Source organism: Carcharhinus amblyrhynchos, unplaced genomic scaffold (assembly GCF_965287045.1).
Source record: "Carcharhinus amblyrhynchos unplaced genomic scaffold, sCarAmb.v2.hapA scaffold_44, whole genome shotgun sequence".
In the NCBI taxonomy this organism is placed as follows: Eukaryota; Metazoa; Chordata; class Chondrichthyes; order Carcharhiniformes; family Carcharhinidae; genus Carcharhinus; species Carcharhinus amblyrhynchos.
In genome coordinates this window covers 120,382-147,853 of record NW_027649785.1, presented here as the reverse complement: position 1 = coordinate 147,853, position 27,472 = coordinate 120,382, and the positions used below count along the sequence as shown (strand labels likewise).

The 27,472-nt window shown below is 50.8% G+C and overlaps 1 protein-coding gene across 1 annotated transcript in view; it reads left to right on the top strand.

Moving 5' to 3' along the window:
• med29 (mediator complex subunit 29) overlaps positions 1 to 26,741 on the top strand; it is a 35,136-nt gene extending 8,395 nt beyond the window's left edge. Inside the window, exons 3-4 of the mRNA XM_080181979.1 lie at positions 18,093 to 18,177; positions 25,881 to 26,741. Coding sequence (XP_080038105.1) covers positions 18,093 to 18,177; positions 25,881 to 26,096 — 301 coding nt within the window. The 3' untranslated portion in view covers positions 26,097 to 26,741. The remainder of the gene's footprint in view (positions 1 to 18,092; positions 18,178 to 25,880) is intronic.
• The last annotated feature ends 731 nt before the right edge of the window (positions 26,742 to 27,472 follow it).

Below are 27,472 nucleotides of genomic sequence, written 5' to 3'. Positions count from 1 at the left end.
TCACACTGACCCCTGAGCCCAGGTGGCCGCGACTCACACTGACCCCTGACCCCAGGTGGCCGTGACCCACACTGACCCCTGAGCCCAGGTGGCCGTGACTCACACTGACCCCTGAGCCCAGGTGGCCGTGACTCACACTGACCCCTGACCCCAGGTGGCCGTGACTCACACTGACCCCTGACCCCAGGTGGCCGTGACTCACACTGACCCCTGCCTGAGCCCAGGTGGCCGTGACTCAAGCTGACCCCTGACCCCAGGTGGCCATGATTCACACTGACCCAAGGTGTCCATGGCGCACAGTGACCCCTGACCCCTGAGCCCAGGTGGCCGTGGCTCACACTGACCCCTGAGCCCAGGTGGCCGTGACTCACACTGACCCCTGACCCCAGGTGGCCGTGACTCACACTGACCCCTGAGCCCAGGTGGCCGTGACTCACACTGACCCCTGAGCCCAGGTGGCCGTGACTCACACTGACCCCTGACCCCAGGTGGCCGTGACTCACACTGACCCCTGAGCCCAGGTGGCCGTGACTCACACTGACCCCTGACACCAGGTGGCCATGATTCACACTGACCCAAGGTGTCCATGGCGCACAGTGACCCCTGACCCCTGAGCCCAGGTGGCCGTGGCTCACTCTGACCCCTGAGCCCAGGTGGCCGTGGCTCACTCTGACCCCTGAGCCCAGGTGGCCGTGACTCACACTGACCCCTGACCCCAGGTGGCCGCGGCTCACAATGACCCCTGACCCCAGGTGGCCGCGGCTCACACTGACCCCTGAGCCCAGGTGGCCGTGACTCACACTGACCCCTGAGCCCAGGTGGCCGTGACTCACACTAACCCAAGGTGTCCATGGTGCTCAGTGACCCCTGAGCCCAGGTGGCCGTGGCTCACACTGACCCCTGAGCCCAGGTGGCCGTGACTCACACTGACCCCTGACCCCAGGTGGCCGTGACTCACGCTGACCCCTGACCCCAGGTGGCCGTGACTCACACTGACCCCTGAGCCCAGGTGGCCGTGACTCACACTGACCCCTGAGCCCAGGTGGCCGTGACTCACACTGACCCCTGAGCCCAGGTGGCCGTGGCTCACACTGACCCCTGAGCCCAGGTGGCCGTGACTCACACTGACCCCTGACCCCAGGTGGCCGTGACTCACGCTGACCCCTGAGCCCAGGTGGCCATGACTCTCACTGACCCCAGACCCCAGGTGGCCGTGACTCACGCTGACCCCTGACCCCAGGTGGCCGTGGCTCACACTGACCCCTGACCCCAGGTGGCCATGATTCACACTGACCCAAGGTGTCCATGGCGCACAGTGACCCCTGACCCCTGGTGGCCGTGGCTCACACTGACCCCTGAGCCCAGGTGGCCGCGACTCACGCTGACCCCTGAGCCCAGGTGGCCGTGACTCACACTGACCCCTGAGCCCAGGTGGCCATGGCTCACGCTGACCCCTGACCCCTGACCCCTGGTGGCCGTGATTCACGCTGACCCCTGAGCCCAGGTGGCCATGGCTCACGCTGACCCCTGAGCCCAGGTGGCCATGGCTCACGCTGACCCCTGACCCCTGGTGGCCGTGACTCACGCTGACCCCTGAGCCCAGGTGGCCATGGCTCATGCTGACCCCTGAGCCCAGGTGGCCATGGCTCACGCTGACCCCTGACCCCTGACCCCTGGTGGCCGTGACTCACGCTGACCCCTGAGTCCAGGTGGCCATGACTCACACTGACCCCTGAGTCCAGGTGGCCATGACTCACACTGACCCCTGAGCCCAGTGATTGAGGGTTTGGAAGGTGCTGTCTAAGGATCTTTGGTGAGTTGCTGCAGTGCATCTTGTAGATGGTACACACTATCTTGTAGATGGTACACACAATCTTGTAGATGGTACTCACTATCTTGTAGATGGTGCACACAATCTTGTAGATGGTACACACTATCTTGTAGATGGTACTCACTATCTTGTAGATGGTACTCACTGTCTTGTAGATGGTGCACACTATCTTGTAGATGGTACACACTATCTTGTAGATGGTACTCACTATCTTGTAGATGGTACACACTATCTTGTAGATGGTGTACACAATCTTGTAGATGGTACACACTATCTTGTAGATGGTACACACTATCTTGTAGATGGTACACACTATCTTGTAGATGGTGCACACTATCTTGTAGATGGTGCACACTATCTTGTAGATGGTGCACACTATCTTGTAGATGGTGCACACTATCTTGTAGTTGGTGCACACTATCTTGTAGATGGTACACACTATCTTGTATATGGTGCACACTATCTTGTATATGGTGCACACTATCTTGTAGATGGTACACACTATCTTGTAGATGGTACTCACTATCTTGTAGATGGTGCACACTATCTTGTAGATGGTGCACACTATCTTGTAGATGGTACACACTATCTTGTAGATGGTACACACTATCTTGTAGATGGTGTACACAATCTTGTAGATGGTACACACTATCTTGTAGATGGTACACACTATCTTGTAGATGGTACACACTATCTTGTAGATGGTGCACACTATCTTGTAGATGGTGCACACTATCTTGTAGATGGTGCACACTATCTTGTAGTTGGTGCACACTATCTTGTAGATGGTACACACTATCTAGTAGATGGTACTCACTATCTTGTATATGGTGCACACTATCTTGTAGATGGTACACACTATCTTGTAGATGGTACACACTATCTTGTAGATGGTACTCACTATCTTGTAGATGGTACACACTATCTTGTAGATGGTGTACACTATCTTGTAGATGGTACACACTATCTTGTAGATGGTACACACTATCTTGTAGATGGTACACACTATCTTGTAGATGGTACACACTATGTTGTAGATGGTGCACACTATCTTGTAGATGGTACACACTATCTTGTAGTAGATGGTACACACTATCTTGTAGTAGATGGTACACACTATCTTGTAGTAGATGGTACACACTATCTTGTAGTAGATGGTACACACTATCTTGTAGTAGATGGTACACACTATCTTGTAGTAGATGGTACACACTATCTTGTAGTAGATGGTACACACTATCTTGTAGTAGATGGTACACACTATCTTGTAGTAGATGGTACACACTATCTTGTAGTAGATGGTACACACTATCTTGTAGTAGATGGTACACACTATCTTGTAGTAGATGGTACACACTATCTTGTAGTAGATGGTACACACTATCTTGTAGTAGTTGGTACACACTATCTTGTAGTAGATGGTACACACTATCTTGTAGTAGATGGTACACACTATCTTGTAGTAGATGGTACACACTATCTTGTAGTAGATGGTACACACTATCTTGTAGTAGATGGTACACACTATCTTGTAGTAGATGGTACACACTATCTTGTAGTAGATGGTACACACTATCTTGTAGTAGATGGTACACACTATCTTGTAGTAGATGGTACACACTATCTTGTAGTAGATGGTACACACTATCTTGTAGTAGATGGTACACACTATCTTGTAGTAGATGGTACACACTATCTTGTAGTAGATGGTACACACTATCTTGTAGTAGATGGTACACACTATCTTGTAGTAGATGGTACACACTATCTTGTAGTAGATGGTACACACTATCTTGTAGTAGATGGTACACACTATCTTGTAGTAGATGGTACACACTATCTTGTAGTAGATGGTACACACTATCTTGTAGTAGATGGTACACACTATCTTGTAGTAGATGGTACACACTATCTTGTAGTAGTTGGTACACACTATCTTGTAGTAGATGGTACACACTATCTTGTAGTAGATGGTACACACTATCTTGTAGTAGATGGTACACACTATCTTGTAGTAGATGGTACACACTATCTTGTAGTAGATGGTACACACTATCTTGTAGTAGATGGTACACACTATCTTGTAGTAGATGGTACACACTATCTTGTAGTAGATGGTACACACTATCTTGTAGTAGATGGTACACACTATCTTGTAGTAGATGGTACACACTATCTTGTAGTAGATGGTACACACTATCTTGGAGATTGTACACACTGCTGCTGCTGAGTGTCGGTGGTGGAGGGAATGAATGGCTCCACATCCACAAACAATCAAATGGGCTGCTTTGTCCTGGATAATGTCGAGCTTCTAGAGAGTTGTTGGAGCAACACCCATCCAGGCAAGTGGGGAGTATTCCATCACACTGCTGATTCATGTCCTGTAGATGGCAGGCAGGCTTTGGGGAGCCTGGAGCTCACTGAATGGCAGAGCAGGTTCGAGGGGCTGAATGGCCTTCTGCTCCAGCATCATCTTGGTGTCATCAAGTTTGCTGACGACATCACCGCAGTGGGTCAGATCTCAAACAATGATGAGACAGAGTACAGGAATGAGAATCTGGTGAACTGGTGCGGCAACAATAATCTCTCCCTCAATGTCAACAAAACAAAGGAGATTGTCATCGGCTTCAGGAAGTGTAATGGAGAACATGCCCCTGTCTACGTCAACGGGGATGAAGTACGAAGGGTCAAAAGCTTCAAGTTTTCAGTTGCCCAGATCACCAACAACCTGTCCTGGTCCTCTCCATGCTGACACTATAGTGAAGAAAGCCCACCAATGCCTCTACTTTCTCAGAAGACTAAGGAAATTTGGCATGTCAGCGACAACTCTCACCAACTTTTACAGATGCACCATAGAAAGCATTCTTTCTGGGTGTATCACAGCTTGGTATGGGTTCCTGCTCTGACCAAGACCGCAAGGAACTACAAAAGGCCATGAATGTAGCCCAATCCATCACGCAAACCAGCCTCCCACCCATTGACTCTGTCCACACTTCCCGCTGCCTTGGCAAAGCAGCCAGCATAATTAAGGACCCCACACACCCCAGACGTTCTCTCTCCCACCTTCTTCCTTCAGGAAAAAGATACAAAAGTCTGAGGTGACGTACCGACCGACTCAAAAACAGCTTCTTCCCTGCTGCTGTCAGACTTTTCAAAGGACTTAGCTTGCATTAAGTTGATCTTTCTCTACACCCTAACTAAGACTGTAACACTACATTTTGCACTCTCTTGTTTCCTTCTCTGTGAACGATATGTTTTGTCTGTATAGCACTCAAGACACAGTACTTTTCACTGTATGTTAATACATGTGACAATAATAAATCAAATCAAATCAAAATCAAATCTTGGGATACAGAGGGGCAATTTAGCATGGTCCATCCATCCAAACTGCATATCTTGCCTGATTTCCAACCTTAACTCCATTTTCCTGTCAGCCCCCCACAACCCTTGACTGTCTTGCAGGTCAAAGATCTGTGAAATAAACTCATATATCTTTTTATTTACTTGTCCATAAGATATGGGCGTCTCTGGCTAGGCCAGCATTTATTACCCATCCTCAGGTGCCCCAGAGAACGTAGTGATGAGCTGCCTTCTTGAAGAGCTCCCGTCTGTGAGGTGTAGGCCCACCCACAGTGCTGTTGGGGATGTTTCTATCTAATTGTAAAGTGTGCAGTGTTCTGTCAAACTGTCCAGTTGCAGGGGTCCTGAACAAAACACTACGCTTTGGAAAGTTGTCCCTCTGTAGGTCTCAGAATGTGGGTATGCCGGCGTTGGACTGGCGTAAACACAGTAAAAAGTCTGACAACACCAGGTTTTAGTCCAACCTATTTATTTGATAATATACTCACAAACTTTCGAGGGGACTGCCTCTTCGTCAGGTGAATGGAGAGTTCTGGGCAGTCCCCTCGAAAGCTTGTGAGTATATTATCAAATAAATAGGTTGGACTAAAACCTGGTGTTGTCAGACTTTTTACTAGGTCTCAAAACACAGAGATTGTGGGTTACCCTGGTGTACTGGAGTTACTCAGACTGTGGGGAATCCTGGTGTACTGGAGTTACTCAGACTGTGGGGAATCCTGGTGTACTGGAGTTACTCAGACTGGGGAAACCTGGTGTACTGGAGTTACTCAGACTGGGGAAACCTGGTGTACTGGAGTTACTCAGACTGGGGAAACCTGGTGTACTGGAGTTACTCAGACTGGGGGGAATCCTGGTGTACTGGAGTTACTCAGACTGGGGGGAATCCTGGTGTACTGCAGTTACTCAGACTGGGGAAACCTGGTGTACTGGAGTTACTCAGACTGGGGAATCCTGGTGTACTGGAGTTACTCAGACTGTGGGGAATCCTGGTGTACTGGAGTTACTCAGACTGTGGGGAACCCTGGTGTACTGGAGTTACTCAGACTGTGGGGAATCCTGGTGTACTGGAGTTACTCAGACTGGGGAACCCTGGTGTACTGGAGTTACTCAGACTGTGGGGAATCCTGGTGTACTGGAGTTACTCAGACTGTGGGGAACCCTGGTGTACTGGAGTTACTCAGACTGTGGGGAATCCTGGTGTACTGGAGTTACTCAGACTGGGGAACCCTGGTGTACTGGAGTTACTCAGACTGTGGGGAATCCTGGTGTACTGGAGTTACTCAGACTGGGGAACCCTGGTGTACTGGAGTTACTCAGACTGTGGGGAATCCTGGTGTACTGGAGTTACTCAGACTGGGGAATCCTGGTGTACTGGAGTTACTCAGACTGTGGGGAATCCTGGTGTACTGGAGTTACTCAGACTGGGGAATCCTGGTGTACTGGAGTTACTCAGACTGGGGAATCCTGGTGTACTGGAGTTACTCAGACTGGGGAATCCTGGTGTACTGGAGTTACTCAGACTGTGGGGAATCCTGGTGTACTGGAGTTACTCAGACTGTGGGGAATCCTGGTGTACTGGAGTTACTCAGACTGTGGGGAATCCTGGTGAACTGGAGTTACTCAGACTGTGGGGAATCCTGGTGTACTGGAGTTACTCAGACTGTGGGGAATCCTGGTGTACTGGAGTTACTCAGACTGGGGAATCCTGGTGTACTGGAGTTACTCAGATTGGGGAATCCTGGTGTACTGGAGTTACTCAGACTGTGGGGAATCCTGGTGTACTGGAGTTACTCAGACTGGGGAATCCTGGTGTACTGGAGTTACTCAGACTGGGGAATCCTGGTGTACTGGAGTTACTCAGACTGGGGAATCCTGGTGTACTGGAGTTACTCAGACTGGGGAATCCTGGTGTACTGGAGTTACTCAGACTGTGGGGAATCCTGGTGTACTGGAGTTACTCAGACTGGGGAATCCTGGTGTACTGGAGTTACTCAGACTGTGGGGAATCCTGGTGTACTGGAGTTACTCAGACTGGGGAATCCTGGTGTACTGGAGTTACTCAGACTGGGGAATCCTGGTGTACTGGAGTTACTCAGACTGTGGGGAATCCTGGTGTACTGGAGTTACTCAGACTGTGGGGAATCCTGGTGTACTGGAGTTACGCAGACTGTGGGGAATCCTGGTGTACTGGAGTTACTCAGACTGTGGGGAACCCTGGTGTACTGGAGTTACTCAGACTGGGGAACCCTGGTGTACTGGAGTTACTCAGACTGTGGGGAATCCTGGTGTACTGGAGTTACTCAGACTGGGGGGAATCCTGGTGTACTGGAGTTACTCAGACTGTGGGGAATCCTGGTGTACTGGAGTTACTCAGACTGGGGAATCCTGGTGTACTGGAGTTACTCAGATTGGGGAATCCTGGTGTACTGGAGTTACTCAGACTGTGGGGAATCCTGGTGTACTGGAGTTACTCAGACTGTGGGGAATCCTGGTGTACTGGAGTTACTCAGACTGGGGAACCCTGGTGTACTGGAGTTACTCAGACTGGGGAACCCTGGTGTACTGGAGTTACTCAGATTGGGGAACCCTGGTGTACTGGAGTTACTCAGACTGTGGGGAATCCTGGTGTACTGGAGTTACTCAGACTGGGGAATCCTGGTGTACTGGAGTTACTCAGACTGGGGAACCCTGGTGTACTGGAGTTACTCAGACTGTGGGGAATCCTGGTGTACTGGAGTTACTCAGACTGTGGGGAACCCTGGTGTACTGGAGTTACTCAGACTGTGGGGAATCCTGGTGTACTGGAGTTACTCAGACTGGGGAACCCTGGTGTACTGGAGTTACTCAGACTGTGGGGAATCCTGGTGTACTGGAGTTACTCAGACTGTGGGGAACCCTGGTGTACTGGAGTTACTCAGACTGTGGGGAATCCTGGTGTACTGGAGTTACTCAGACTGGGGAACCCTGGTGTACTGGAGTTACTCAGACTGTGGGGAATCCTGGTGTACTGGAGTTACTCAGACTGGGGAACCCTGGTGTACTGGAGTTACTCAGACTGTGGGGAATCCTGGTGTACTGGAGTTACTCAGACTGGGGAATCCTGGTGTACTGGAGTTACTCAGACTGTGGGGAATCCTGGTGTACTGGAGTTACTCAGACTGGGGAATCCTGGTGTACTGGAGTTACTCAGACTGGGGAATCCTGGTGTACTGGAGTTACTCAGACTGGGGAATCCTGGTGTACTGGAGTTACTCAGACTGTGGGGAATCCTGGTGTACTGGAGTTACTCAGACTGTGGGGAATCCTGGTGTACTGGAGTTACTCAGACTGTGGGGAATCCTGGTGAACTGGAGTTACTCAGACTGTGGGGAATCCTGGTGTACTGGAGTTACTCAGACTGTGGGGAATCCTGGTGTACTGGAGTTACTCAGACTGGGGAATCCTGGTGTACTGGAGTTACTCAGATTGGGGAATCCTGGTGTACTGGAGTTACTCAGACTGTGGGGAATCCTGGTGTACTGGAGTTACTCAGACTGGGGAATCCTGGTGTACTGGAGTTACTCAGACTGGGGAATCCTGGTGTACTGGAGTTACTCAGACTGGGGAATCCTGGTGTACTGGAGTTACTCAGACTGGGGAATCCTGGTGTACTGGAGTTACTCAGACTGTGGGGAATCCTGGTGTACTGGAGTTACTCAGACTGGGGAATCCTGGTGTACTGGAGTTACTCAGACTGTGGGGAATCCTGGTGTACTGGAGTTACTCAGACTGGGGAATCCTGGTGTACTGGAGTTACTCAGACTGGGGAATCCTGGTGTACTGGAGTTACTCAGACTGTGGGGAATCCTGGTGTACTGGAGTTACTCAGACTGTGGGGAATCCTGGTGTACTGGAGTTACGCAGACTGTGGGGAATCCTGGTGTACTGGAGTTACTCAGACTGTGGGGAATCCTGGTGTACTGGAGTTACTCAGACTGGGGAACCCTGGTGTACTGGAGTTACGCAGACTGTGGGGAATCCTGGTGTACTGGAGTTACGCAGACTGTGGGGAACCCTGGTGTACTGGAGTTACTCAGACTGGGGAACCCTGGTGTACTGGAGTTACTCAGACTGTGGGGAATCCTGGTGTACTGGAGTTACTCAGACTGGGGGGAATCCTGGTGTACTGGAGTTACTCAGACTGTGGGGAATCCTGGTGTACTGGAGTTACTCAGACTGGGGAATCCTGGTGTACTGGAGTTACTCAGATTGGGGAATCCTGGTGTACTGGAGTTACTCAGACTGTGGGGAATCCTGGTGTACTGGAGTTACTCAGACTGTGGGGAATCCTGGTGTACTGGAGTTACTCAGACTGGGGAACCCTGGTGTACTGGAGTTACTCAGATTGGGGAACCTTGGTGTACTGGAGTTACTCAGACTGTGGGGAATCCTGGTGTACTGGAGTTACTCAGACTGGGGAATCCTGGTGTACTGGAGTTACTCAGACTGGGGAACCCTGGTGTACTGGAGTTACTCAGACTGTGGGGAATCCTGGTGTACTGGAGTTACTCAGACTGGGGAATCCTGGTGTACTGGAGTTACTCAGATTGGGGAATCCTGGTGTACTGGAGTTACTCAGACTGTGGGGAACCCTGGTGTACTGGAGTTACTCAGACTGGGGAATCCTGGTGTACTGGAGTTACTCAGATTGGGGAATCCTGGTGTACTGGAGTTACTCAGACTGTGGGGAATCCTGGTGTACTGGAGTTACTCAGACTGGGGAACCCTGGTGTACTGGAGTTACTCAGACTGGGGAACCCTGGTGTACTGGAGTTACTCAGATTGGGGAATCCTGGTGTACTGGAGTTACTCAGACTGGGGAATCCTGGTGTACTGGAGTTACTCAGACTGGGGAATCCTGGTGTACTGGAGTTACTCAGACTGGGGAACCCTGGTGTACTGGAGTTACTCAGACTGGGGAACCCTGGTGTACTGGAGTTACTCAGATTGGGGAATCCTGGTGTACTGGAGTTACTCAGACTGTGGGGAATCCTGGTGTACTGGAGTTACTCAGACTGGGGAATCCTGGTGTACTGGAGTTACTCAGACTGGGGAATCCTGGTGTACTGGAGTTACTCAGACTGGGGAATCCTGGTGTACTGGAGTTACTCAGACTGGGGAATCCTGGTGTACTGGAGTTACTCAGACTGGGGAATCCTGGTGTACTGGAGTTACTCAGATTGGGGAATCCTGGTGTACTGGAGTTACTCAGACTGGGGAATCCTGGTGTACTGGAGTTACTCAGACTGGGGAATCCTGGTGTACTGGAGTTACTCAGATTGGGGAATCCTGGTGTACTGGAGTTACTCAGACTGGGGAACCCTGGTGTACTGGAGTTACTCAGACTGGGGAATCCTGGTGTACTGGAGTTACTCAGATTGGGGAATCCTGGTGTACTGGAGTTACTCAGACTGGGGAATCCTGGTGTACTGGAGTTACTCAGACTGGGGAATCCTGGTGTACTGGAGTTACTCAGATTGGGGAATCCTGGTGTACTGGAGTTACTCAGACTGGGGAATCCTGGTGTACTGGAGTTACTCAGACTGGGGAATCCTGGTGTACTGGAGTTACTCAGACTGTGGGGAATCCTGGTGTACTGGAGTTACTCAGACTGGGGAATCCTGGTGTACTGGAGTTACTCAGACTGTGGGGAATCCTGGTGTACTGGAGTTACTCAGACTGGGGAATCCTGGTGTACTGGAGTTACTCAGACTGGGGAATCCTGGTGTACTGGAGTTACTCAGACTGGGGAATCCTGGTGTACTGGAGTTACTCAGACTGTGGGGAATCCTGGTGTACTGGAGTTACTCAGACTGTGGGGAATCCTGGTGTACTGGAGTTACTCAGACTGTGGGGAACCCTGGTGTACTGGAGTTACTCAGACTGGGGAACCCTGGTGTACTGGAGTTACTCAGACTGTGGGGAATCCTGGTGTACTGGAGTTACTCAGACTGGGGAATCCTGGTGTACTGGAGTTACTCAGACTGGGGAACCCTGGTGTACTGGAGTTACTCAGACTGGGGAATCCTGGTGTACTGGAGTTACTCAGACTGGGTTACCCTGGTGTACTGGAGTTACTCAGACTGTGGGGAACCCTGGTGTACTGGAGTTACTCAGACTGTGGGGAACCCTGGTGTACTGGAGTTACTCAGACTGTGGGGAACCCTGGTGTACTGGAGTTACTCAGACTGGGGAATCCTGGTGTACTGGAGTTACTCAGACTGGGGGGAACCCTGGTGAACTGGAGTTACTCAGACTGTGGGGAATCCTGGTGTACTGGAGTTACTCAGACTGTGGGGAACCCTGGTGTACTGGAGTTACTCAGACTGTGGGGAACCCTGGTGTACTGGAGTTACTCAGACTGTGGGGAACCCTGGTGTACTGGAGTTACTCAGACTGGGGAACCCTGGTGTACTGGAGTTACTCAGACTGGGGAACCCTGGTGTACTGGAGTTACTCAGACTGTGGGGAATCCTGGTGTACTGGAGTTACTCAGACTGTGGGGAACCCTGGTGTACTGGAGTTACTCAGACTGTGGGGAATCCTGGTGTACTGGAGTTACTCAGACTGGGGAACCCTGGTGTACTGGAGTTACTCAGACTGGGGAACCCTGGTGTACTGGAGTTACTCAGACTGTGGGGAATCCTGGTGTACTGGAGTTACTCAGACTGTGGGGAACCCTGGTGTACTGGAGTTACTCAGACTGTGGGGAACCCTGGTGTACTGGAGTTACTCAGACTGGGGAATCCTGGTGTACTGGAGTTACTCAGACTGGGGAATCCTGGTGTACTGGAGTTACTCAGACTGGGGAACCCTGGTGCACTGGAGTTACTCAGACTGGGGAATCCTGGTGTACTGGAGTTACTCAGACTGGGGAATCCTGGTGTACTGGAGTTACTCAGACTGTGGGGAACCCTGGTGTACTGGAGTTACTCAGACTGGGGAATCCTGGTGTACTGGAGTTACTCAGACTGGGGAATCCTGGTGTACTGGAGTTACTCAGACTGGGGAATCCTGGTGTACTGGAGTTACTCAGACTGGGGAATCCTGGTGTACTGGAGTTACTCAGACTGTGGGGAATCCTGGTGTACTGGAGTTACTCAGACTGGGGAATCCTGGTGTACTGGAGTTACTCAGACTGGGGAATCCTGGTGTACTGGAGTTACTCAGACTGTGGGGAATCCTGGTGTACTGGAGTTACTCAGACTGTGGGGAATCCTGGTGTACTGGAGTTACGCAGACTGTGGGGAATCCTGGTGTACTGGAGTTACTCAGACTGTGGGGAACCCTGGTGTACTGGAGTTACTCAGACTGGGGAACCCTGGTGTACTGGAGTTACTCAGACTGTGGGGAATCCTGGTGTACTGGAGTTACTCAGACTGGGGGGAATCCTGGTGTACTGGAGTTACTCAGACTGTGGGGAATCCTGGTGTACTGGAGTTACTCAGACTGGGGAATCCTGGTGTACTGGAGTTACTCAGATTGGGGAATCCTGGTGTACTGGAGTTACTCAGACTGTGGGGAATCCTGGTGTACTGGAGTTACTCAGACTGTGGGGAATCCTGGTGTACTGGAGTTACTCAGACTGGGGAACCCTGGTGTACTGGAGTTACTCAGACTGGGGAACCCTGGTGTACTGGAGTTACTCAGATTGGGGAACCCTGGTGTACTGGAGTTACTCAGACTGTGGGGAATCCTGGTGTACTGGAGTTACTCAGACTGGGGAATCCTGGTGTACTGGAGTTACTCAGACTGGGGAACCCTGGTGTACTGGAGTTACTCAGACTGTGGGGAATCCTGGTGTACTGGAGTTACTCAGACTGTGGGGAACCCTGGTGTACTGGAGTTACTCAGACTGTGGGGAATCCTGGTGTACTGGAGTTACTCAGACTGGGGAACCCTGGTGTACTGGAGTTACTCAGACTGTGGGGAATCCTGGTGTACTGGAGTTACTCAGACTGTGGGGAACCCTGGTGTACTGGAGTTACTCAGACTGTGGGGAATCCTGGTGTACTGGAGTTACTCAGACTGGGGAACCCTGGTGTACTGGAGTTACTCAGACTGTGGGGAATCCTGGTGTACTGGAGTTACTCAGACTGGGGAACCCTGGTGTACTGGAGTTACTCAGACTGTGGGGAATCCTGGTGTACTGGAGTTACTCAGACTGGGGAATCCTGGTGTACTGGAGTTACTCAGACTGTGGGGAATCCTGGTGTACTGGAGTTACTCAGACTGGGGAATCCTGGTGTACTGGAGTTACTCAGACTGGGGAATCCTGGTGTACTGGAGTTACTCAGACTGGGGAATCCTGGTGTACTGGAGTTACTCAGACTGTGGGGAATCCTGGTGTACTGGAGTTACTCAGACTGTGGGGAATCCTGGTGTACTGGAGTTACTCAGACTGTGGGGAATCCTGGTGAACTGGAGTTACTCAGACTGTGGGGAATCCTGGTGTACTGGAGTTACTCAGACTGTGGGGAATCCTGGTGTACTGGAGTTACTCAGACTGGGGAATCCTGGTGTACTGGAGTTACTCAGATTGGGGAATCCTGGTGTACTGGAGTTACTCAGACTGTGGGGAATCCTGGTGTACTGGAGTTACTCAGACTGGGGAATCCTGGTGTACTGGAGTTACTCAGACTGGGGAATCCTGGTGTACTGGAGTTACTCAGACTGGGGAATCCTGGTGTACTGGAGTTACTCAGACTGGGGAATCCTGGTGTACTGGAGTTACTCAGACTGTGGGGAATCCTGGTGTACTGGAGTTACTCAGACTGGGGAATCCTGGTGTACTGGAGTTACTCAGACTGTGGGGAATCCTGGTGTACTGGAGTTACTCAGACTGGGGAATCCTGGTGTACTGGAGTTACTCAGACTGGGGAATCCTGGTGTACTGGAGTTACTCAGACTGTGGGGAATCCTGGTGTACTGGAGTTACTCAGACTGTGGGGAATCCTGGTGTACTGGAGTTACGCAGACTGTGGGGAATCCTGGTGTACTGGAGTTACTCAGACTGTGGGGAATCCTGGTGTACTGGAGTTACTCAGACTGGGGAACCCTGGTGTACTGGAGTTACGCAGACTGTGGGGAATCCTGGTGTACTGGAGTTACGCAGACTGTGGGGAACCCTGGTGTACTGGAGTTACTCAGACTGGGGAACCCTGGTGTACTGGAGTTACTCAGACTGTGGGGAATCCTGGTGTACTGGAGTTACTCAGACTGGGGGGAATCCTGGTGTACTGGAGTTACTCAGACTGTGGGGAATCCTGGTGTACTGGAGTTACTCAGACTGGGGAATCCTGGTGTACTGGAGTTACTCAGACTGTGGGGAATCCTGGTGTACTGGAGTTACTCAGACTGGGGAACCCTGGTGTACTGGAGTTACTCAGATTGGGGAACCTTGGTGTACTGGAGTTACTCAGACTGTGGGGAATCCTGGTGTACTGGAGTTACTCAGACTGGGGAATCCTGGTGTACTGGAGTTACTCAGACTGGGGAACCCTGGTGTACTGGAGTTACTCAGACTGTGGGGAATCCTGGTGTACTGGAGTTACTCAGACTGGGGAATCCTGGTGTACTGGAGTTACTCAGATTGGGGAATCCTGGTGTACTGGAGTTACTCAGACTGTGGGGAACCCTGGTGTACTGGAGTTACTCAGACTGGGGAATCCTGGTGTACTGGAGTTACTCAGATTGGGGAATCCTGGTGTACTGGAGTTACTCAGACTGTGGGGAATCCTGGTGTACTGGAGTTACTCAGACTGGGGAACCCTGGTGTACTGGAGTTACTCAGACTGGGGAACCCTGGTGTACTGGAGTTACTCAGATTGGGGAATCCTGGTGTACTGGAGTTACTCAGACTGGGGAATCCTGGTGTACTGGAGTTACTCAGACTGGGGAATCCTGGTGTACTGGAGTTACTCAGACTGGGGAACCCTGGTGTACTGGAGTTACTCAGACTGGGGAACCCTGGTGTACTGGAGTTACTCAGATTGGGGAATCCTGGTGTACTGGAGTTACTCAGACTGTGGGGAATCCTGGTGTACTGGAGTTACTCAGACTGGGGAATCCTGGTGTACTGGAGTTACTCAGACTGGGGAATCCTGGTGTACTGGAGTTACTCAGACTGGGGAATCCTGGTGTACTGGAGTTACTCAGACTGGGGAATCCTGGTGTACTGGAGTTACTCAGACTGGGGAATCCTGGTGTACTGGAGTTACTCAGATTGGGGAATCCTGGTGTACTGGAGTTACTCAGACTGGGGAATCCTGGTGTACTGGAGTTACTCAGACTGGGGAATCCTGGTGTACTGGAGTTACTCAGATTGGGGAATCCTGGTGTACTGGAGTTACTCAGACTGGGGAACCCTGGTGTACTGGAGTTACTCAGACTGGGGAATCCTGGTGTACTGGAGTTACTCAGATTGGGGAATCCTGGTGTACTGGAGTTACTCAGACTGGGGAATCCTGGTGTACTGGAGTTACTCAGACTGGGGAATCCTGGTGTACTGGAGTTACTCAGATTGGGGAATCCTGGTGTACTGGAGTTACTCAGACTGGGGAATCCTGGTGTACTGGAGTTACTCAGACTGGGGAATCCTGGTGTACTGGAGTTACTCAGACTGTGGGGAATCCTGGTGTACTGGAGTTACTCAGACTGGGGAATCCTGGTGTACTGGAGTTACTCAGACTGTGGGGAATCCTGGTGTACTGGAGTTACTCAGACTGGGGAATCCTGGTGTACTGGAGTTACTCAGACTGGGGAATCCTGGTGTACTGGAGTTACTCAGACTGGGGAATCCTGGTGTACTGGAGTTACTCAGACTGTGGGGAATCCTGGTGTACTGGAGTTACTCAGACTGTGGGGAATCCTGGTGTACTGGAGTTACTCAGACTGTGGGGAACCCTGGTGTACTGGAGTTACTCAGACTGGGGAACCCTGGTGTACTGGAGTTACTCAGACTGTGGGGAATCCTGGTGTACTGGAGTTACTCAGACTGGGGAATCCTGGTGTACTGGAGTTACTCAGACTGGGGAACCCTGGTGTACTGGAGTTACTCAGACTGGGGAATCCTGGTGTACTGGAGTTACTCAGACTGGGTTACCCTGGTGTACTGGAGTTACTCAGACTGTGGGGAACCCTGGTGTACTGGAGTTACTCAGACTGTGGGGAACCCTGGTGTACTGGAGTTACTCAGACTGTGGGGAACCCTGGTGTACTGGAGTTACTCAGACTGGGGAATCCTGGTGTACTGGAGTTACTCAGACTGGGGGGAACCCTGGTGAACTGGAGTTACTCAGACTGTGGGGAATCCTGGTGTACTGGAGTTACTCAGACTGTGGGGAACCCTGGTGTACTGGAGTTACTCAGACTGTGGGGAACCCTGGTGTACTGGAGTTACTCAGACTGTGGGGAACCCTGGTGTACTGGAGTTACTCAGACTGGGGAACCCTGGTGTACTGGAGTTACTCAGACTGGGGAACCCTGGTGTACTGGAGTTACTCAGACTGTGGGGAATCCTGGTGTACTGGAGTTACTCAGACTGTGGGGAACCCTGGTGTACTGGAGTTACTCAGACTGTGGGGAATCCTGGTGTACTGGAGTTACTCAGACTGGGGAACCCTGGTGTACTGGAGTTACTCAGACTGGGGAACCCTGGTGTACTGGAGTTACTCAGACTGTGGGGAATCCTGGTGTACTGGAGTTACTCAGACTGTGGGGAACCCTGGTGTACTGGAGTTACTCAGACTGTGGGGAACCCTGGTGTACTGGAGTTACTCAGACTGGGGAATCCTGGTGTACTGGAGTTACTCAGACTGGGGAATCCTGGTGTACTGGAGTTACTCAGACTGGGGAACCCTGGTGTACTGGAGTTACTCAGACTGGGGAATCCTGGTGTACTGGAGTTACTCAGACTGGGGAATCCTGGTGTACTGGAGTTACTCAGACTGTGGGGAACCCTGGTGTACTGGAGTTACTCAGACTGGGGAATCCTGGTGTACTGGAGTTACTCAGACTGGGGAATCCTGGTGTACTGGAGTTACTCAGACTGGGGAATCCTGGTGTACTGGAGTTACTCAGACTGGGGAATCCTGGTGTACTGGAGTTACTCAGACTGGGGAATCCTGGTGTACTGGAGTTACTCAGACTGGGGAATCCTGGTGTACTGGAGTTACTCAGACTGGGGAATCCTGGTGTACTGGAGTTACTCAGACTGGGGAATCCTGGTGTACTGGAGTTACTCAGACTGTGGGGAATCCTGGTGTACTGGAGTTACTCAGACTGGGGAATCCTGGTGTACTGGAGTTACTCAGATTGGGGAATCCTGGTGTACTGGAGTTACTCAGACTGGGGAATCCTGGTGTACTGGAGTTACTCAGACTGTGGGGAATCCTGGTGTACTGGAGTTACTCAGACTGGGGGGAATCCTGGTGTACTGGAGTTACTCAGATTGGGGAATCCTGGTGTACTGGAGTTACTCAGACTGTGGGGAATCCTGGTGTACTGGAGTTACTCAGACTGTGGGGAATCCTGGTGTACTGGAGTTACTCAGACTGTGGGGAATCCTGGTGTACTGGAGTTACTCAGACTGTGGGGAATCCTGGTGTACTGGAGTTACTCAGACTGTGGGGAATCCTGGTGTACTGGAGTTACTCAGACTGGGGAACCCTGGTGAACTGGAGTTATTTACAGACTATGTGGATCGCTGGTTAGAGTTGATTCTGCTGGTTTGTGTGTGGGGAAATGCTGCCACTAGCCGGGTGCACCGTGAATAGTCAGGCTTTGATAACAGTTCCACTGGGGCAGCATGAAGCAACAAAGAGATGGAGTAAATTCACTGCCATTTGTCTTTCCTTTGCAGGAAGAGCAGTGACACAGCATTGCAGCGGTTTGATAAAAGCCTGGAGGAGTTTTATGCCCTCTGTGACCAGGTGGAGTTGTGCCTGGTGAGTATGGCAGGATTTAAAACCGGGCATCACTCAGATTTAATTTTAAATTTATTGCCCATCCCTGGTTGCCCTTGTTCAGGAGGCATTGCTGTGGCTGTGGGGTCACATATAGTCCAGACCAGGAAAGAATGACAGATTTCCTTCCCTAAAGGACGTTAGTGAATCAGATGGGTTTTTCCGACAATCGACAATGCTTTCACAGTCATCAGTAGATTCTTATTCCAGATTTTTTAAAAAAAAGTTGAATTCAAATTCCACCATCTGCTGTGGCGGGATTCGAACCCGGGTCCCCAGAACATTAGCTGAGTTTCTGGATTAATAGCCGAGTGATAACGCCATCACCTCCCCACCCCGACTGACTGTGGTTATGTTAGAAGCCTCACTGCCCTCCCCGACTCTGTATCTGCCTCCCTGTTAGCTCATTCCCTTCTCCATCATCCCCTTGTCCATCATTTCCTTTCCCTTGTCCCACCTGAACCTCACTCTACCAACCCCATTTCATCTGAACTCACAGTGTGTGTGAGTGCTGTAGACTGGGCACTTCAGCCGTAGACTTTTATTCATTGGCGCGCTGTGGGTGTCAGTGGCGAGGCCAGCATTTATTGCCCACCCCTAATTGCCCCTCGAGAAATTGGTGGTGAGCTGCCCTCTCAAAACACTGTGGTGTCGCTACACCCAGAGTGCTGTTCGAAAGGGAGTTCCAGGGGTTTGACCCAGCGACAGTGAAGGAACGGCCGATATATTTCCAAGTCAGGATGGTGAGTGACTTAGAAAGTTTTTTCAAAGTTTATTTATTAGCGTCACAATTAAGCCTGCTCCTCGTCACCACACCCTGGCGCCTGTTCGGGTACACAGAGGGAGGAGTTAGCGCGGCCAGTGCACTTAAACAGAATGTCTTTTGGACTGGTGGAGGAAACCAGAGCACCCAGAGAAAACCCATGCAGACATGGGGAGAATGTGCAAGCTTTGCACAGTGACCCAAACCGGGAATTGAACCCGGGTCCCTGGTGCTGTGAAGCAGCAATGTCTTGCTGCAGCTGTATAGGGCATTGGTGAGGCCGCAGCTGGAGTACTGTGTGCATTTTTGGGCGCCGCACCTGCGCAAAGATATTTTGGCCTTGGAGGGAGTGCAGAGGAGGTTTACTAGGCTGATACCGGAGTTGAGGGGGTTGAGCTATGAGGAGAGGCTGAATAAACTAGGCTTGTACTCGTTAGAGTTTAGAAGAATGAGGGGAGATCTCATTGAGACGTATAAGATGATGAATGGGATGGATAGGATAGAGGTGGAAAGACTCTTCCCGCTCAAAAAAGACAGTAGGACTAGGGGGCACAGCCTCAAGATAAAGGGGAGGCGGTTTAGAACGGAGTTGAGGAGGAACTTCTTCACTCAAAGGGTGGTGAATCTCTGGAATTCTCTGCCCGTTGAAGTGGTGGAGGCTACCTCGCTAAATATTTTTAAGTCGCGGGTTGATGGGTTTTTGATAGGAGAGGGGATTAAGGGTTATGGGGAGAGGGCGGGAATGTGGAACTGAGCAGCGACAGATCAGCCATGATCTTATTGAATGGCGGGGCAGGCTCGAAGGGCTGGATGGCCTACTCCTGCTCCTATTTCTTATGTTCTTGTGTTCTAACCACTGTGCCACCGTGCTGCCTGAACAAGCTGGGCTCCTCTTTAACATGAGGAAGAGATTCAATAGCGTTGATGAAGATATTTCCATGTGTGGGGGGAGTACAATTAGCAGCCGTATACGATGAAATGTGAGCTGTCGTCCGTTCAAACCTGCCTCAACTCCACACAGAATCCCTATAATGCAGAAAGAGGCCATTCGTCCCATCAAATACACACCAACCTACCTTTCTATCTTACCCAGGCCCTAACCCTGTAACCCCACATATTTACCCCACTCATCCTCTTACACATCTTTAGACACTAAGGGGCAATTTAGTATGGCCAGTTCCCATAACCCGCACATCTTCGGACTGTGGGAGGGAACTGGAGCACCTGGAGGAAACCCGGGCAGGCACGGGGAGAATGTGCAGATTCCACACAGGCAGTGACCCGAGCCGGGAATCGAACCCAGGGCCCTGGCAGTGTGAAGCAGCAGTGCTAACCACCCTGTGCCCTTGACTTGGAGGGGAACCCGTAATTGTTGGTGTTCCCATAAATCTGCTGCTCTTGTGTAGATGGTACTGGTCGTAGGTTTGGTTGTTGTAATGATTTGCTGTGGCACCTGTTATCGAGGATGTCACACGGTACGCTGGATTTAATTAAGGTTTGTAGAACTATGTGGGTAAGAGATAGAGTGAACAGGATAAAATTGTTTCCCTTGGTGGAGAATTCTGGACATACATTTATGATGAGTGACAGTAGTTAGAGAGGACATGAGGAAAAACTTTTGTATATAGAGGATAGTGAGTGTCTGGAATTCACTGCCTGAGTTGGTGGTGGAGGAAGAGACCCTGAACTCCTTTAAAAAGTACCAGGACAAAGATGGACTGGATTGGCCATGCATTAAGTGGATTGGCCATGCTAAATTGCCCCTTAGTGTTAATTAAGGGGAAATTAGCAGGGTAAATACTTAAGTGCTGTAAGCTACAGGGCGATGGGCTGGGTGCAGGAAAGTGGGATTAGAAAGGGCACCTGGGTGTCCTTGGGCCGGCATGGACAAGGTGGGCCGAATGGTCTCCTCTTGTACGCTAGACTGTGGCGATGAGGGGATTTTTACACTAACTTCATTACAGTGTTAATGTCGGCCGACTTGTGACTAATAATTTTTCTATGGTTTTGTGGACAGAGAAGAGAATGTTTATGGATTCAGGTCAAAGTAGGGAATGACTTCCGGAATTGGCTCAGTGTGCAGAAGCTAAATGGTTTGGCGGGTGTTTCTGTTTGCACTGGGATTCCACAGGATCGCACACTGGGATATAGATGAGAGACTTGGACAGAATTGTAGGGGCTGTGATTACTCAGTTTACTGAAAATTTAAAGATTTGTTAGCACAGTGAGTTAGCACGGCTGCCTCACAGCGCCAGGGTTCAATTCTGGCCTCGGGTCACCAACTGTGCGGAGTCTACACATTCTCCCCATGTCTGCGTGGGTTTCCTCCAGGTGCTCCGGTTTCCTCCCACAGTCCAAAGATGGACTGGATTGGCCATGCATTAAGTGGATTGGCCATGCTAAATTGCCCCTTAGTGTTAATTAAGGGGAGATTAGCAGGGTAAATACTTGGGGTTACGAGGATAGGTGGGATTGCTATTGGTGCAGCCTCAAAGGGCTGAATGGCCTCCTTCTGTACTGTAGGGATTCTATTCTATGATCTACTTCTATATAAATTTTCAGTAAACTGAGTAATCACAGCCCCTACAATTCTGTCCTAGTCTCTCATCTATATCCCAGTGTGCGATCCCGTGAAATCCCAGTGCAAACAGAAACACCCGCCAAACCATTTAGCTTCTGCACACTGAGCCAATTCTGGAAGCAATTTGCTCTGTTCTATAGGTGTGTGGCTGATAGTGAGGTAGAAAGCTGTAGACTGCACACGAGCTTAAAGTGAGAGATACAATTCAGCGCAGAGAACTGTGCATTGACAGAGGATGGAATGGGTAAGGGAATACAGCAAGAAATGGTCAGATACTGAGAAATACAGAGGAACACAGTCCTTGTTATCCTGAAGGTAGCCAGGTGTACGTGTAAACGGGGCGTATGATGCAGAAACAGACCGGTTAACTGGACCACTCTGTCCTTGAGCCTTTGAGCTTCTTTCTTTTTCCCTCATCTAACTCTCCCATCGTAACCCATGCCCCCTTCTCCCTACCCTCTGCTGATCTAACTCAATCCACCCATACAACCCCTGTGTTAATGAGCTCCACATTCTCACCACTCTCCGGGTATAGAATTTCCTTCCAAATTCCCTACTGGATTTAGAGTCTTACAACGAGAAAAGGCCCTTCAGCCCATCGTGTCTGCACTGACAATATCTACCACTAAAGGTGCGCTAATCCCATTTTCCTGCATTTGTCTCATATCCTTGAATTTGTGGTGTTTCGAGAGATCTCATCCAAGTATTCTTTTTTAAAGGTTGTAAGGTTTCCGGCCTCCACTACCTTCCCAGGCAGCACATTCCAGATTCCCACCACACTGTGAGTGAGAATAAATTCTCAAATCCCCCCTGAATCTCATTCCCCTCACCCCAAAACTATTCCCTTCATGATTGACCCCTTAACCAAGGGAAACAGCTGCTCCCTACTCACCCTCCTGATCTTACACACCTCAGCCACGTCCCCCCCCCCGCCTCAGCCTTCTCTGCTCCAAGGGAAACAACCCAAGCCTCTCCAGCCTCTCCTTGTAGCTCGAATGCTCCATCCCAGGCGACATCCTGGTGAACCTCCTCTGAACCCTCTCTAGTGCAATCACTATCTTCCTATAGTGATTTTTTGGTGACTATCTGATATCGATGGCCTCTCATGAAGTTCTTCCCCATAAGAGGAAACATTCTCTCCGTATCCACTCCATCAAAACCTTCCGCTATTCTAAAGACCTCGAATAGGCCTTTGTAGACAGTTAGATGCAGGATATTTTCCTTGATTAGCTGAGGCTTAGTGTGAGAGCAGGGAGATGATGCCAGAACGACGTATCAGACACAGAGCAGAGGTTGCTGGCATTTAGATATCCCTATGAGTGCTGCCAAGCCCCTTGAGATTTTCCAACATTCTCTGTTCTCTGCAGAATCTGCAGTATTTTGCTTGTTATGCTAGCTAAGAGACAACTAGAGTACTGTGTACAGTTCTGTCCACCATGTGTACAGGAGGGATGTGATCCCACCAGAGAGAATGTGGCCAGATCTGGGGAATTTGTACTCGGAGAGAAGGTTGGGTAGGTTGAGGCTGATCTCTTTGGAACACAGGAGGACTGAGGAGGGGAATCGAGCTGAGGTTTGTGGAACGTTGCAGGGGCCTGTACAGGGAGGTTAGGAGGGCCCTGAGCACCGAGGTAAATAACTAGGGGACGTAGATCAGGTGGAGGTGATGGCCTTGTATTATCGCTAAACTATTGGTGCCACTGGGCGGCATGGTGGCACAGTGGTTAGCACTGCTACCTCACAGCGCTGGGGGCCCGGGTTCAATTCCCAGCTTGGGTCACTGTCTGTGTGGAGTCTGCACCTTGTCTGCGTGGGTTTCCTCCGAGTGCTCTGGTTTCCTCCCACAGTCCGAAAGATGTGCTGGTCAGGTGCACTGGCCCTGATAAATTGCCCCTTAGTATCAGGAGGACTAGCTAGGGTTAATGCATGGGGTTATGGGGCTAGGAGCTGGGTGGGACTGTGGTCAGTGAAGACTCGATGGGCCGAATGGCCTCCTCTGTAGGATTCTATGATTCTATTAATCCAAAATTCCATTAATATTCTGGGAGACCCGGGTTCGAATCCCGCCATGGTCTAGGGTGGAATCTGGATTCAATTAAAAAATATGTGGAATTAAGGATCTCCTGATGACCATGAAACCATTGTCGATTGATGGAAAAACCCATCAGGTTCACTAATGTCCTTCAGGGGAGGAAATCTTACCTGGTCTGGCCTGTATGTGACTCCAATGTGTTTGACTCTGAAATGGCCTGGCAAGACACTCACGTGGAACTGCAGCGGGTTCAAGAAGGCAGCTCACCACCATCTTCTCAATGGGCAACTAGGGATGGGCAATAAATGCTGGCCCAGCCAGTGACACCCATGTCATCAGAACAAATGAGAAAAAGATTAAAATGGGTAGAAGGCTTAGCGGGTTGTTGAGAAATAGTTTCACACAGGGGGTGGTGGTGGTTTGCAATTGATTGACAGGGTGGGAGAGGCAGGAACTGAGTATGGGGGAGAGGGTGGTGGGAAGGAGTGGGTGAGGGGGTGGGTGGGTGGGTCTTTTTGCCCAGGTTTGACCTCTGCCACCTCTGGTGAGTCTTGCCTGCTGGTGGGACAGGACATAATGTGGAGATTCCAGCGTTGGACTGGGGTAAACACAGCAAGAAGCCTCGCAACACCAGGTTAAAGTCCAACCGGTTTTATTTGGTAGTAATCTGGGACATACCCAGAGATGCAGCTGGGGGTCCTTGGGCTGGCATGGACCAGATGGGCTGAATGGCCTCCTGCTGTAACTTTTCTATGGGTAGTGATGTTGGAGTCTGGAACACGGTGAGACATGATGCCATGAGTGTGATGCTTGACTAATCTGTGAGGTTGTTGATTGGTAAGAGGGTCAAAGGCTACAGGGGTGGGGGGGAGAATGAGGTTGAGACACACATCAGCCATGATTGAATGGCGGAGCAGACTCGATGGGCTGAATGGCCTCGTTCTGCTCCACTATCTTATGGAGACAGCTCTCCCCCAGGACTTTGTAGGGTAGCGTCCCCTGTTGTTGTTTCCACTGTGCAGATCGACACTGGCCGGTCTGGTCAATTTCATTCCTTTTGAGTTGGTTTTTGGACAACTGAGTGGCTCACTAACCCATTTAAGAGTCACAAGTAGGTCAGACCGGGGTAGGGATGGCAGATCTCCTTCCCTAAAGGGCATTAGTGAACCAGGTGGGTTTTAATGACAATCGACAGGACCTGATTCAGGGGAGAGAGAGCTTCCCATTCACGTGAGGTGAACATTCAGCCAGCTTTATTGCCCCCTTTAGTGACTCCTTCTGGAGCGGCACAGTGGTTAGCACTGCGGCCTCACAGCCCCAGGGACCCAGGTTCGATTCCCGGCTCAGGTCACTGTCTGTGTGGAGACTGCACGTTCTCCCAGTGTCTGTGTGGGTTTCCTCCGGGTGCTCCGGTTTCCTCCCACAGTCTGAAAGACGTGCTGGTTTGGGTGGATTGGCCGTGCTAAATTCTCCCTCAGTGAACTGAACAAGTGCTGGAGTGTGGCGACTAGGGGATTTTCACAGTAATTTCATTGCAGTGTTAACGTAAGCCTACATGTGACATTAATAAATAAACTTCTTGCCCTATGCATGTGCGGACAGGGATTGGATTGAGTCACAGTGCCCTCTGGGTCACTTAGCTTGAGGTGTGTGTCTGTGTGTGTATGTCTGTGTCTGTATATCTGTGTGCGTGTGTGTATGTGTATGTGCGTGCGTGTTTTGTGTGCATCTGCGTGTGTGCATGCGTGTTTTGTATGTGTGTGCGCGTCTGCATGTGTGTCTGTGTGTTCGTTCATATTTTGTGTGTTTTGTATGTGTGCGCATGTTTGTGTGTGTGTGTGCATCTGCGTGTGTGTGGGTGCCTGCCTGTGTGCATGCGTGTTTTGTGTGTGTGTGTATGTATGTGTGCGTGCGTGTTTTGTGTGTGTATGTGTGCGTTTTGTGTGCGCGCGCGTCTGCCTGTGCGTGCATGTTTTGTGTGTGTGTGTGCGTGTTTTGTGTGTGTGCGCGCGTCTGCCTGTGTGTGCGTGTTTTGTGTGTGTGTGCGTGCGTGTTTTGTGTGTGTGCATGCATCTGCCTGTGTGCGTGCGTGGTTTGTGTGTATGCATGCATCTGTGTGTGTGTATGCGCATCTGCCTGTGTGCGTGCATGTTTTGTGTGTGCGTGCGCGTGCGTTTTGTGTGTTTGTGTGCGTGTTTTGTGTTTGTGTGTGTCTGTGTTTTGTGTGCGTGTGTGTGTGTGTGTGTGTTTTGTGTGTGTGTGTTTAATCTCTCTTCCTCTTGATGGTGACTGTAGCCCTTCCTTTGCAGAGATTGGCGTATGAGTGTCTCTCCCAGAGCCTCGACAGTTCCAAACACTCGCCTAACCTGGTTCCCACTGCCACCAAACCGGACACTGTACAGACAGAAAGCCAGTCGTACACTCAGTACCTCAGCATGATCAAATCACAGATCTCCTGTGCCAAGGATATTCACAATGCCCTCCTGGAGTGTTCCAAGAGGATTGCCAGCAAGGGGCAGATCTGAGTGCTTCCAGGATGCCTGTGACATCACTGGGGAATTCCCCCGGAATGTGTAATCCTGGGATTCCCAGCTCAAGCTGCTATTTCCTGGTGGATTCGGACACAGTCACTCCTCCAGGCTGGGGTGGGAGTGAACATCAGACCCGGTTACCTCCTGCCTGTTCAGTGCACACACCCTCCAAACACCACCACCCCCCCCCATTCCCCCCACCCTTTCCCCTGGCTGAATCTGATTCTGTTTGTGGAGTGGGAGAGTGTGTGAGGGCGAAGGGAATGTTTACCGTAAAGGCTCATTGTGTCGCCGTGTGTCCCGTCCAGCGTGTGAACGTTTAATATCCACCACCCACCCCCCCCGTCAACAGGCTCAGCCTGCCCCCTTCACTGTACATTACGCAGGAGCAGGAAGGTACAGCCACCAAGGGATGTGGGTCACCAAGGGATGTGGGTCGGGCGTCAGTGGGAGGGTCGGAGTTGACACTCAGCTCAGCAGAATTTGTATCCTTTGCTGAACAAAATGCTGGAAGTAAAGGCCTTTCAGCCCCTCGATTCTGTTCCAGCATTCAATACGATCATGGCCATTTGAAATTTAACCCTCCTTAACCTAATTACACAAATGCCTACCAATCTCAGCCCCGCCTGTGTCAATTTCACCCCCCACCACCACCCACATCCTCAGCCAATTCAGACAATTAAGTTCCAGATTTCCAATCCCCTCTGTCTGAAATTGCTTCCTTGAGCTCTCACACACTCTAAATTGCAAGATTAAAGTCTCTTTGGTGTGACCCCCCTGTTACTGGGGAAAATACTTCCTCCTTTGTCAACCCCAGCACAGAGGTGCAGTGGTTAGCACAGCTGCTTCACGGCGCCAGGGCCCTGGGTTCGCATCCCGGCTCGGGTCACTGTGTGTGCGAAGTCTACAGGTTCTCCCCGTGTCTGCGTGGGTTTCCTCCGGGCGCTCCGGTTTCCTCCCACAGTCTGAAAGACGTGCTGGTTAGGGTGCATTGGCTGTGCTAAATTCTCCCTCAGTGTACCCAAATAAGTGCTGGAGTGTGGGCGACCAGGGGATTGTCACAATAACTTCATTGCAGTGTTAGTGTTAAGCCTACTTGTGACACTCATAAATAAACTTTACAAATCCTTTAATCATTTCAGAAACTTTGATTAAATCAGCTTCTTAACTCCAAGGGAAGCTTTTCATGTAGCGTGTCCTGGTGGTTTAACCCTTTCAGCCCCGGTGCCCAGTCTGACACTGCAGACTCTTGCTGGGGCCCAGCTATCGGGAACCCTGCCTGCGGGGTGAAGGCTGACCCTGCGTGTCACAGCTGGTCCTGCTGGACCGTCGCTGGAACCCCTCTCCCACTCCGAAAATGTCTTCCCGAC